General features: G+C 44.2%; 1 protein-coding gene across 1 annotated transcript in view; it reads left to right on the top strand.

The window, feature by feature from the left end:
• The window catches only part of TMPRSS13 (transmembrane protease, serine 13), a 51,936-nt gene extending 47,161 nt beyond the window's left edge, over window positions 1-4,775 (top strand). Inside the window, exons 10-13 of the mRNA XM_006833983.1 lie at window positions 673-771; window positions 3,430-3,572; window positions 3,700-3,852; window positions 4,749-4,775. Coding sequence (XP_006834046.1) covers window positions 673-771; window positions 3,430-3,572; window positions 3,700-3,852; window positions 4,749-4,775 — 422 coding nt within the window. The remainder of the gene's footprint in view (window positions 1-672; window positions 772-3,429; window positions 3,573-3,699; window positions 3,853-4,748) is intronic.
• Window positions 4,776-13,161: the final 8,386 nt, after the last annotated feature.

The following is a 13,161-nucleotide window of genomic DNA, read 5'->3' as shown; positions in this document are numbered from 1 at the left end:
GGTTCCGACTCATAGCAACCAGAGATTACAAAATAATGTGTAACAGTAGCTCCTAAATATTTCTGAGTGTGGGAGCAAGTTAGCAGCTGTCTGGTGGCCCCTGCCTTTGTTGTTGTTGTTAAGTGCTGTCGCTGTCGAGTCAGTTACAACTCATATCGACCCTGTATAGGGTTCCCAAGGAGTAACTGGTGAGTTTGAACCTCCTGCTGGGATGGATGTTCTCATCCTGGGATGGGTGAACATTTGGAAGGAGGGTCATGGTCCTGGCCAATCAGCAGGTACCATTCCCAGACTAGGCTAGACACAACACTGAGACACCGTGGGCATAATATGGAGGACTTTGTAGGCTGTTGCTCCTTGCTCTGATAGAAAGGTATACAAGAAGTTCAAACAAGAGAGTTGCTCTTGAAGTTCAACCTTCAGGACCAGTTTGGCCCATGGAAAGCATATGCATCTTCCCAAATAGCAACCACTGACATGAGAATGACTTTGGGTCTTCTGGGGGTACCCTGAAGACTGGAGGGGATAAGATAAAGACTGATACCATTTCTTCTGTGGAGGATCCAAACCACCCTGATATCAAGGAGGACATTGGTACTTCTGCCCCTCCATGCCCTGTCCATTAAATCTCCACCCTTGTTCCTTAATTAATGTCTTGAGAATTTTTTGCAGCTCATATCCACCCTGCCTGCCTCCCCATGCATGGACAGACCTTTAGTCTCAATGAGACCTGCTGGATCACAGGCTTTGGCAAGACCAGAGAAACAGATGGTGAGTTAAAGTGTGTGTGTACACGTGTATATGTATGTAGCACATGTGGGTGATATGTTGAGGCATGTAAATGAGAGTATGTAGGTTGGAAATGGAGCCTCATATGTCTGGGGGCATATTTGTGTATGAGGGGGCTTCCAAAAGTTCATGGGGAAATTCCATTATCTTTTCATTCCTTTTTTCTATGTACTTTTTGAAGACCCCTCATATACATATGTACACCCAGACCAGATACATGTCAAGACAGATAATGTGACAGTGTGCTCCAGCGAAGACCACTAGGAAAACAACTGTAGTAGAACAATCTGGATTTACTGCTCATTTCTGTGAGGCAGCATGCATACTATGGAAAACTATGGGCATCTCAGGCAGCAGCAAGAAAGAACTTATCATTGGTTTTGGGTGACTTGGGGTTCCACGGAGAAAGTATTTTTCTGGATTGCATACTGTCAGGAACCAGAGGTAATTCTGGTTGGCCACTTCAGTAATCTTATTAAGAAGGAAGGAAGACTAGACTGAGGTTAAAGCTGGAATCGGTAAAGCAGCAGCAGAAACTCCAACTGGCCGAGAGAGGGAAGTAGTTTGATATTTTGTTGCTTGCACAGTGATCTTGTTTTTGTCTGTGCTTACCCAAGAGTCATGGTGTGGCATTGTAGGATAAGCACTGGACTTCTAAATTCAAGGTCTGCAGTCCAAACTAACCAGACTCTCCTTGGAAACCCTATACAGAGTGTGTATGAGTCAGAACTGACTCGAAAGGTATGAAACAACAACACAAGTTTATGAAGCGATCTTGTTTCTTCTTGATTTTTTGTGTTTTCTTTTTCTTTTTCTTTAATTCATCATGATCACAGAGTTGTTGTCAAGTGCCATCGAGTCGATTCCAACCCATAGCGACCCTGTATAGAGTTTCCAAGGAGCAGCTGGTGAGCTTGAACTGCCAACCTTGCAGTTCAAATGGCTTTGCAGTCTGGCGCATTAACCCACAGCACCACACCAGGACTCACAGAGTAGTCTTGTCTTATGTCTATGTTCTGGGAGATTATCATTTCTTTCTCTCTCTTTTTTTTTAAAGTTTTTTATTGTGAATTGAGTGGTAGTTTACATGGGAGAACATGAGCTTGACATTCATCCTATCATATTTCATTTCATTGCAATGATTACAATCCCCTCCATGCATGATCATTCAACAGCATTTGCTTCCATTCCCTCTTTTGTTTTTGGATGTACACCGAAGCACTCAGGAATATATAACCATTCGAACAGCCAAAGGGTACACCCCACAAGCCTGCTTCCAGCCGGCCGTCAGCACACAACTCCTTCCCTCCCTTAGCCCAGAGTCCCCAGCGGCTACATCTCTCCACGCTATGGTCTCTGCCTCCATCTCTGGTGTCACTTCTTCTTTGGGTAGGGTCCTGCACTGCACTTTTCTCCCTTGATGGTCCCAGTCCCAAGGTCCTCTGCTCCTGGACTGCAAGATCAACCACTCCCCTCCTTTTGTTATAAAATGTCTGTTGTTGTTGTTAAGTGCCATCGAGTCTACCTAACATTAAATAAGGATTTCTTGTAGTGTAGTGGTTACGAATCGGGCTGCTAACCCCAAGGTCGGCAGTTCGAAACTACCAGCTGTTCCACAGGAGAAAGATGAGGCTTTCTGCTCCCGTAAAGATTTACAGCCTAGGAAACCCTGTGCAGGGTCACTATGAGTCGGAACCTACTCCATGGTACTTAACAACAACAACATTAAATAAGGCATCCACATAAATAACACACCCACTTGTATAATGGGAGGAAACTAGAATGGCATTCTTATGGAAATAACGTGGGGGCGGGAGGTGTTGTTCAGTTATTGCTGTTGTTGTTAAGTGCCATTAAGTCGGTTCTGACTCGTAGGGACCCTGTATGGAGTTTCTGAGGAGTGGTTGGTGGGATTGAACTGCCAACCTTGCTGTTCAAACTGACTTTGCCCAGTGTGTTATCCTCCGGTGCCACACCATGACATGTACGTTATTTATGTAAAAATACAGAATTTCTGTCCAGCAGGGAACACCTGGCCTGGCTGCTGGCTGTTGGAGTCAGGTCAGCTCTGGGTGTCTGAGGAAAGGTCAGCTTCCCTCAGGCTCAGTGTGATGGATTGATCACTAGCCTGTGAGAAACCCTTTTTCTGATCTTGGCCGTGTAACTAGCTGCTGTCTTGTTATGGGCAAGTCACTTCTTCAGCGTTAAGTTTCCTCCTTTCTAAGTAGGTTAATAACAGCTGCGTTTACTAGGACACATAGTTACCCAAAACAAACCAACTGATAAACTTGATGCTGCCTTGAACATACAAAAGCATTGTGCAAAATGTAAGGTGGCCCGACCGGCTTTTGAGTTGCATGTGTATGTGTGTATGTGTGTATGTGTGTGATGAAATTATACAGTGTGCACATCTGTTTTGTGTGTAGGGAATTTGTGATTGGTATGAGGGTGTGTGCGTGCCCATATGTCCTGGGCATCCAACACAGAGGACTCCACTTGCTCATTGACCAGGCACAGGAATGGTGCCCTCCAATTCTATGAGACCATTCTAGCTGGGGTGGACAGCTAGAATTCCATGAAGCTGCCTGGAGTCTTCTTCTCATCTCATCCTTTCTTTCCTTCAACTCTTCTTCACGGAAGACAAGACATCCCCTTTCCTTCGGGAAGTACAGGTCAACCTCATTGACTTTAAGAAGTGCAATGACTACTCGGTCTATGACAGTTACCTTACTCCAAGGATGATGTGTGCTGGGGACCTTCGAGGAGGCAGAGACTCCTGTCAGGTAGACTGTTTCTGGGTGCGGCAGGGGTTCCAGGACCTGGGTAATGGGGGAGCCTGGGGTGTTGGGGTTGGAGTGAGAATCAGGTGCCCCACCATTGTCCCTGCTGATATTCCCATCTCCCCTATAGGGCGACAGCGGGGGGCCTCTTGTCTGTGAGCAGAACAACCGCTGGTACCTGACAGGAGTCACCAGCTGGGGTACAGGCTGTGGCCAAAGAAACAAACCCGGTGTATACACCAAAGTGACAGAAGTCCTCCCGTGGATTTACAGAAAAATGGAGGTGAGAGACCTGTGGGGGGCATTCTATACCAAGCAGTCTGAGTACTCTCAAAGCTGGGGTGTCTACAAGAGGGCCAAGGGCAGTTTTCCCAGGGCCTTAGGCAGAAGTGCCTTGCCCCCCACATTCAAGGATGTTCAGAAGGCCCAAGAGAGCAGGACAGAAAAGAAGTCGCTTGAGAGCCTGTTAACAATCCCAGCTCCCTTTGTTGTGTTCCCTCTTTCCTCTCCTCAGAACAGAGCACTGAGGGTTGAAAGAAGTGAGGCCTAGGCTTTGGTGCCAGCCCTAATGCCACTCTCTTCTCCTTGGTGATGCCACATTGTGAATTTATACAGACCACTGAGGGTAGGATGTGGTAGGAGGACTCCCCCTCCTTGGCAGGAAGTTGGTGTACTGGGAAACCAACATCAGGAGACAGGGTTCCATGCCCTGCTCTCTGCTGACCTAGTTCAACCTGAACCTTACCTGGGCCTGTTGTCTCTTATCTGTAAAACAACTGTGGCCAGCTCTTCCCTTCCCTGCCAGGGTCAAGGGCAGAACAACAGAGAAATTAGATGAGGGAGCAAGAGAAAGTTCAGTGTGTTGGGTCTCTTCGAACCTACTCTGTCTTTTTCCCTTTGCTGCCCCTCTTTTCTATCAGTAACCAGCGAGTCGATGCCAACTCATGATGACTCCACATGTATCAGAGCAGAACTGTGTTCCACAAGGAATTCCATGGCTGACTTTTCAGAAGCTGATCACTAGGCTTTTCTTCTGAGGCATTGATGGATAAACTCAAACTGCCATCTTTCCCCTAGCAGCCAAGCATGTCAACCATTTATACTACTCAGGAACTCCCACAAACTTTTTCAGTGTCTGTGTTCTCCCACTGTCCCTGATTTTCCTGTTCTCTTCCTCAGCGTGAGGTGCGCTTCCAGAAATCCTAGGGTGAGGTCCTGCTTCATCTCACAACACTGGCTGCTGGGAAGACTGATTGAAGTGACTGGTCCATTTACAACATCATCTGGGATAAAGGCCATATGAGCACTTCATTACAGGCACCTCCACGGTCTGCTGCCTCTGTGAGTGTGTGTGTGTGTGTGAGAGAGAGAGAGAGAGAGAGAGAGAAGAAGAGTGTCTGTGTGTGATTGTGACTGCTCTCACAACTTCTTCAGAAACCAAGAGAGGTGTCAACTCTTCTTGAAATCTCAGTCTCAGGCTGGGAGCCATCTGAATATACCAGTTTGGACACTGTGAATATTCCAACAAAGGTTGACAGTCCATAGTTGCATGAAGAAGGTGGAGCCCAAGCAGAGCCCAGGGAAGAGCCAGGAAAGTGTGCTCAGATGACCAGAAAAACCTGAGTCCAGGTGACAGACATCACTGCTGTCCTGTGACCAACAAACAAGTTACCAGTGCTGGACTGAGAAAAGTATGCCCATTGGGAAAGGTATTCCCATTGCGTGCTCAGAGCTCCAGCTGGGGCCATGAATATCAAGAGATGGGTTGTGGCTTCGGCTGTGCAAGCTAATAAGTGTCAATAAGGCTAACTGGATTTGTTAGGTCACAAGTTGTTGAAGCTTATTTTATTTTATTTTTATATTTAAAAAATGGAAACAGGCATGTTTTTAAAGATTCTCCCAAAAGTCCAGGAGACTTGAGGGCTAGCATCAATCACCCCAAGACTTCCAGGGGACTCACAGGAGTTGCACTGTAATAGAGTCTTGCAGAATACTCCAAACCCAGGACAGGAAAGGACTGTAAGAAAGGACTGGGTGAAGGGACTGGACAAAGTCTTCAAGCTGAACATTGTCCAAGTCAATCTGGCTGGCCTCTGGAACCCTTTGACATACTCAGGGAAATGAATCCTTTTGAAGCTGGCAGGCAAGTCCTATACAAAGAGAGCCATGACAGCATGCACTATTGCTGCCTCCATGGGCTGGAACCAGGGGATGAAAAAATGGATGTTGCTCCTGCTTGGGCTCCAAGCACCCTGGAAAAAATCCATGTGGATAGGCTGTTCTGGCTCCTGGAACCTTGGGATTTCTTCTCAGCTTTCTCCATTTGTCAATTTCTCCATTGTTCCTGAAACATCACACTGACTGGGAAACTACCACAGAGAAGAAGCTGTCTCACTGTTCCCTTGTCCTTCTAACAGCCTTTCTGAAGGATCCCAATTTGACCCTACTCCTGCAAGCCCCCAGTGTGCTTGCCTTCTCATAAGCACAAGGTCTGGACTTTCTAGCCTTGTATCTGGGACACTTTTCACCTCCAGTCTCCTTGTCTTTGTTGGGCCTGTTTGGGTCCCTTTAGGCAGGGCCTAAGGGGATTTGTCTCAGCCCAACCATCAGCACCCTGGTTACAGGCAGCTTCTGGGGTAGGGGGGAACAGGCTGGAGTTGTTTAGAATGGCTGGGCAGTGTCTGATGGGGCTGGTTACCTTGGTTACAGGAAAGAAAGTAATGTTCATGTCCTTAGTACCCTCCCCCAAGCAGTGGTCTTCAGCAATAAAAGTTGTGTGTCCTGAAGAATTTGTCATTGGATGCTTCATTTACACCCATGGTGTGGTGCTGTAGGATCAGCACTGCACTGTGAACCTCAAGGTCAGCAGTTTGAACTCACCAGTTACTTCTCAGAAACCCTGTACAGGGTCACTATGAGTTGGAACTGACTTGATGGCACTTAACAACAACATGGTAGAAAACTGAGGTTGCCTACCCAGGTGCCCAGACATGCTCAGTTTTGGTTCTTAGTTTGGTAGTTGTTTACTTGATCATTCATTTATACATCTATCCATCTATCATATATATATCAACAATATCAGTACCTACTCTGTACCAGGGATGAGGGTACATAAAGCATGGTGGTATCCTTAAGGAGCTCATGGTTCAGGCAAGTAAGCATACAGTCCTGACCCAGTGTGATAGGAGCTATGATTGAGTGTGCACTTAGAACACAGATGTGAAGTTACCAGCTTAGAGAGGTCATAAAAGGATTCAAGAAGAGGTAAGATTTACAAGGAGTCTTAAAGAATAGGCAGAAGAAAGGGCCCTTCAGTGCTTGTCCTTTTTCCCTCCTATGAAGTCATGGAGGAGTCCTTTGGTAATGTAGTGGTTATGAATTGGGCTGCAAACCTTAAGGTCAACAGTTCGAATATACCAGCCGCTCTGCGGGAGAAAGATGAGGTTTTTATGCTCCTGTAAAGATTTACAGCCTCAGAAACTCTGTACAGAGTCACTATGGTTCGGAACCGACTTGATGGCACTTAACAACAACAATGGAGCCATGGTGGCAGTGGGTTAAGCATTGGGCTGCTAACCACAGGTCAGGAGCTCAAACCCACCAGCTGTCCTGCAAAAGAAAAATGAGGTTGTCTGCTCCTATAAAGATGTATAATCTCAGAAACCCAAAGGAGCATTTCTATTCTGTCCTATCTATAGGGTCGCTATGAGTCAGAATCAACTCAAAGGCAATGGGTTCAGTTTGGGAGTTTCTTCTTTTTCTACCTTTGCCTCTGCTGCTAACTCACCAAAGAGGTATGTTTAGAAGGAAGTCCCAATGCTTAATTATTTCCAATGGGCCTCTTCTGAAGGATCTACCTCTTTTTCTGCTCTTACGTTTCCTATTTTTGATATATTCATCTCAACCATTGTGATCCCACTGGTGAATCCCCAACAATGCCCTTGATCTCAACACATTCATGCCTCTAGCCACAAGTACAGGATTCTCCATGTTTCTTCCTATACGTCAGGCCTTTGGACATCTTGTATCAACGCCAAAGGAAGTTCTTCCTCCACTTAATCTGCACAAGAATGTATGAAGGGAAGGGTGGGTATCATGTTCATTGTATTAATAGGTGGGGTAAACACTTAACTGCTATAATAAATAAGCCTCTCAATTTCAGTTTAACCCAATAGAAGTTTCGCGTTCATATAACAGTCCAATGGGGTAGTCAGATGCACAGGAAGCTTCTTCCACATGAATTTTCAAGGACTCATTTTCCATTTTCAACTTTGTCATCCCAAATGGCATCCTCTTCCAGGGAAAGAAGAGAGGAAATGTGAAGAAGTTACACTTATTTCTTAAGTTCTCTGTCCACAAAATGATACACAGCATTTTCTATCACAGTTAGAAGTGATGACATGGGACTGGGAAAGGTAATCCTTGGCTGGTTCTCATAACAGTTGCGACCTGAGAAAGAAAGAACTCATTTCGGAAAACCAATAGACATCTTTGTCCACCAAAGGAAGTGAATCAGATCCTCAGAAGTCAACCCCAGATCTTGTGGCTGAGAGTTAAAACTTAGGCCATTTCTGTTCTTTTCTCCTTAGAATTAGACTCTTCCCCTTTTCTCTCAGGCTTCCTAGTATATAAGTGGATTTGCAACTTGTTTTTTTTTTTTTTTGTAGGTATGAAGTCTTCACCACCCAGGGAATTTAGAACATCTATGTTGTTGTTGTTAAGTGCCATTGAGTCAATTCCGACCCTGTATAGGGTTTCCAAGGAGCAGCTGGTGAGCTTGAACTGCCGACCTTGCAGTTCAAACGGCTTTGCAGTCTGACGCATTGACCAATAGCGCCACACAAGAACATCAATATAGGGTACAAAAATAATTGAAGGGGATTGGTGGGGCTTCCAACTTGGTTCAGGGTCTCCAGAGAGATCTAGGAGGGAAGGGATTTCTAATGGTATTCCTACGGTCCCTGGATTCCAGGCTTCTCCAAATACCAGCCATATTTTCTGGCTTTCTCAACTCTGCTGACTGGTGAATTTCTCTGGGGAAGAAGGAAAGGGTGAAGTGTGTGAGTTGGGAATTGGGAAGACGATAGCTCTTTGGAGAAGAAGCCAGTCACAGTCTAGTTATCAATCCAGCTGTCTCTGGGGTTTGGTTAGATTCCGTAGGGCCATTGTTTCCCATAATTGCTTAGTCCTTGTCTCAGTGCTATTGGAGAACATCAGGAGATGGATTTCAAGAGCTCCTAGTAATGATGATGGTGGTGCTAATGATAGTATCTAGCATTTGCTGAATGTTTGCTATGTTCCAGATGCTGTCCTAAACACCTGATTGTATTTTTTCCTGTAAGCACAATACCCTGACGAAGTAGGGATTATTATTATCCTATTTTAAAGATGAGAAAACAAAAGCTAAAACGACTAAAATGCATTCCCTGAAACTGGACAACTACTAAGTGGTGGGACTGGACTTGAATTCCAGGCTGTATGATTTCAAAAGCTGCTTTCCAAAGGCAGGTGGAATCTTCCAAGCTGTGACCTCATAGAGTCTGCCATCTGGCTCTATGTATCTTTCCATTCTCCATCTCAGGCCTCTGGTGGAAGAAGGATAGTGTGGGACAACTCCCCAGAGGAGGCTTGGCATATCTCTCGCAGTGTAATATGAATGGAATCCCAGATTACGGGAGAAAGCTCCCTCATACCTCTCTTACCCCAGTCTCAAGAGTTTGGTTCCTGGGAGGACCTCTTATGCCATGACAATCTGTCAGACCAGGCCACTTCCATGTCACCTTGACATGGTGGATGGCTTTGAGAGACACATGCCACTCATTCCCCCACTTCCTCTCCATTGGCCCAGACTTCGTGTCCTTGGAACAATTGCACCCAACCCCGGAAACATTGTCATCTGGGTTTACAATGAATCCACTCAGAGGGCCTGGAGAACACGCTCTGGAGAAAAGCAGTCCTGGACCATTAGGTAAGGGGCTAGAGTTCGATGAGTCCTCTAAGAAAGAGAAGGGCACTACTAATCATAGCTCAGCTCCTTCCAGCAGGACATGGAGTCTGAACAATACAGCATACTTCCTCTGTCTAAGCCCTGAGTTCCAGAAGAAGTTCTACACGCTTCATAAAAGGAGGAAGCTAGTAATCTGCTTTAAATAATTCCACTTCATTACACTGTGTTGCACTGAAGAGAACACTGAAGTTGGAATTGGGGTACCCAGAGTTATAAATTCTAGCTCTACCACTTACTTAGCTATATGGTCTTGGGTTACCACTTAGCTATGTGACCTTGGCCAAGCTGACCTTTGTTTCTTCATGTGTAAAATGGGTGTATCTATCTCACATGTTGTTACATGTTGTGAGCTTAAATGAGATGTAAACACACAGAACACAGTGATTGGTGTATTGTCACCCCTCAACAAATGTTGAATTTTCAGCAAAAGGGTCCAGTCCTTTAACCTCATATCTGTTTACTCATACTGAATACTAGTAAAGCCAGTACTGCTGAGTCCATTCTGACTCATAGTGACTCCACATGAGTCACAGTAGAACTGTGCTTTGTGGCTAAATTTTCAAAAATCTATTGCCAGGCCTCTGGGTTAACTGTTTACATCATCAATGAGAGTTTTCTGTTTAGTGCCTTGGAGTCAGTTTCGACTCATAGTAACCCTGTATAAGGTTTCCAAGGAGCAACTGGTGGATTTGAACTGCCTACTTGTGGTTAGCATTCCACTGTTTATCCTACAGTGCCACACCAGGACTCCATCAGTGGGATGTTGTTGTTGAGTGCAGTTGAGTCAATTCTGACTCAGAATGACCCTATACAGGTTTCCGAGGAGCAGCTGGTGGATTTGAACTGCCAACCTTGTGGTGAGGAAAATTTAAATAAATCTTCAGAACCTAGGAAAATTACAGTTTTTTGAAGAAATGTTCCTCCGAATATTTTAGCAATGGACTGATGTCCTATGGAGGGGCCACTACCACTTGGGGTATACGGATGTATAGTGGTTGCGACAAGTCATGGAGCAGCATTGACTTGAGCTTACTTTGCTCTCTCTTATAACTGATGGAGTCAGGATGGTAACATGTCCTTGGAAAACCTCTCCTCTAAAAGTTAATGTTCTGCCCTGGTGACATCTGACTGCTCTACAATAGAAGTGACAGGTCAGGGAATACATTTTTACCTTTTTTAAAAAGCTGGAGTAATCTGACTTCAAGCTACCATAGCCCAGCTGAAAAACTATCACTCGTCATGCTCTTCCCCAGATAAACTTGTTGGGTCAAATGCTCACAATATGTCTGAATTTGTAAGAAGAGTCCTGATGTGGTGCTGTGGGACCGTGCACTAGACTGCAAGGTCAGATTGAGCCACAAGGTCAGTGGTTCATATTCACCAGCTGCTCCTCAGAAACCCTATACAGGGATGCTATGAGTCCATACCGACTCCACAGCACTTAACAACTATAACAACTCTCAAGAAGTTGTCAGACTATATTCAGACTGTACCATTTCAAGAGGTAGTATATGATCAAGAACCAGTGATACTGGAGGAAAAGTCCAAGGTGTGTTGAAGACATTGGCAAAGAACAAGTCATTGGGAATTCAACGAATACAAATTGAAATCTTTCAACAAAATGATGCAGCACTGGAGGTACTTTCTCTTCTATGCCAAGAAATTTGGGAGAGCTGCTGTCTGGCCCGGCCAACTCACCCACCGAGCTACCCATCCGGGAAAGAGCGCCCAGCCTTGTTGCTTGCCATGTCTGGCTCTTCTAGCGTTGCCGCTATGAGAAAGGTGGTTCAGCAGCTCTGGCTGGAGGCCGGGCTCAACCGCGTGAAGGTTTCCCAGGCAGCTGCAGATTTCAAACAATTCTGTCTGCAGAATGCTCAACATGACCTCTTGCTGACTGGAGTATCATCAAGTACAAATCCCTTTAGATCCCAGAAAGTATGTTCATTTTTGTAGTAAAACGAATCTTTCAAAGGTTCCCTACACCACTTTCCATGAACCAGTGAATATTCAAACGAGAGCTACATTTTGAAGCCTGTATAAAAACTTGCCTCTAAACACATGTGCCATACTATACAAATTTCTACTTTGTCAATCCTTAACATCTACCTCTCTGAATTTTCATGAATTTCTATTTCACAAGGCTAACTGTTTTATACACACTGGCATCTGCATATAATAAAAGACTTAGAATAAAATAAAATAAAAAGAAAGAAAGAAATTTGGGAGACAACTACCTGGCCAAGTGACTAGAAGATATTCATATTTGTGCCCATTCCGAGCAATAAAGAAAGGTGAACCAACAGTGCAGAAGTCATTGCACAATATCATTAATATCACAAGCAAGTAAAATTTTGCTCAAGATAATGCAAAAATGGCTGCAACCAAACATTGACAGAGAACTTCCAGAGGTTCAAGCTGGATTCAGAAGAAGGATATCGTTGCTGACATCAGATGGATCTTGGCTGAAAGCAAAGAAAAGCAGAAAGAGGTTTACCCGTGCCTTATTGACTACCCAAAAGCTTTTGATTTTATGGACAGCATTTCAAAGAATGAGTATTCTGAAACATTTAATTGTGCTCATGAGAAACAAGACGGTGCAGGACTGGCCAATGGTTTGTTCTGTTGTACGTGGAGTGCTATAAGTCAGAGTCAACTCAGCGACAACTAACAACAATACGTGAACATGTTTCTCCATTTATTTAGATCTTTTTTATTAATTTCACCTAAGTTTTGTAGTTTTAGCATACAGACACTGTATCTGTTTTGTTCAATTTGCAGCTGAGAATTTCACTACGTATTAACATACACAACAGCTTTTATTTAAAAGTGTCTTTTCCAAAATAAAAGTAAATCAGTAGAAAAATGACATTGCTTTAGGGATTTGAAAAATCTCTTTAATGGTTGGTTTCATGAAAGACAGTTGGATTCTTTACTTCTCAATCTGTTGTGATAATCTGATTTAGTTTAAGTACATGAAGAATATCCTATTTCACACTGATGTATGCGAGTGGGGCAAAAAGTATCCACACTCTGGCTGTAGAATGTATTTTAATTAAGTTTTGGAAAAGACAAATATATCGTTTTTTGGCATAGTCTCTTTGCTTTTCAATACATTTTGCCCATCTGTCAACAAGCTTTCATATTCCCTTATTAAAACATGTTTTCGGCTGAGCTGTGAGTCATGAATGCACTGCTGTTTTCACTTCTTCATCAGAAGTGAATCTTTGTCCTCAAAGGCTGCTTTTAGGGAATCAAACAGGTTAAATTCCAATGGAACAAGATCAGGTCTACAGGGAGGATGCTTTAATACCTGAAAACGAAGTTTTTGCAAAGTGTCAACAGTGTGGGTAGAGGTGTGCAGATGTTTATTGTCATGCAAGATCACATTTTCCTTGGGTACAAATCCTATGCATTTAATCCAAAGTTTAGGCTTCAGCTCTTCAGAGAGCATCTCACTGTAACAAGCACTGTTGATTGTTGAACTTTTCTCCTGAGAGTGTTCCAGTACTGGTCCTTGAGAATCTCAGACAGCTGTAAGCATCAATTTTCCAGCTGATATTTAACTTTTGAACATTTTCTTGGTCA

This window comes from Chrysochloris asiatica, unplaced genomic scaffold (genome assembly GCF_000296735.1).
Source record: "Chrysochloris asiatica unplaced genomic scaffold, ChrAsi1.0 scaffold00008, whole genome shotgun sequence".
In the NCBI taxonomy this organism is placed as follows: Eukaryota; Metazoa; Chordata; class Mammalia; order Afrosoricida; family Chrysochloridae; genus Chrysochloris; species Chrysochloris asiatica.
The sequence above is the reverse complement of the archived record's forward strand: the minus strand, read 5'-3'. Positions and strand labels throughout refer to the sequence as shown.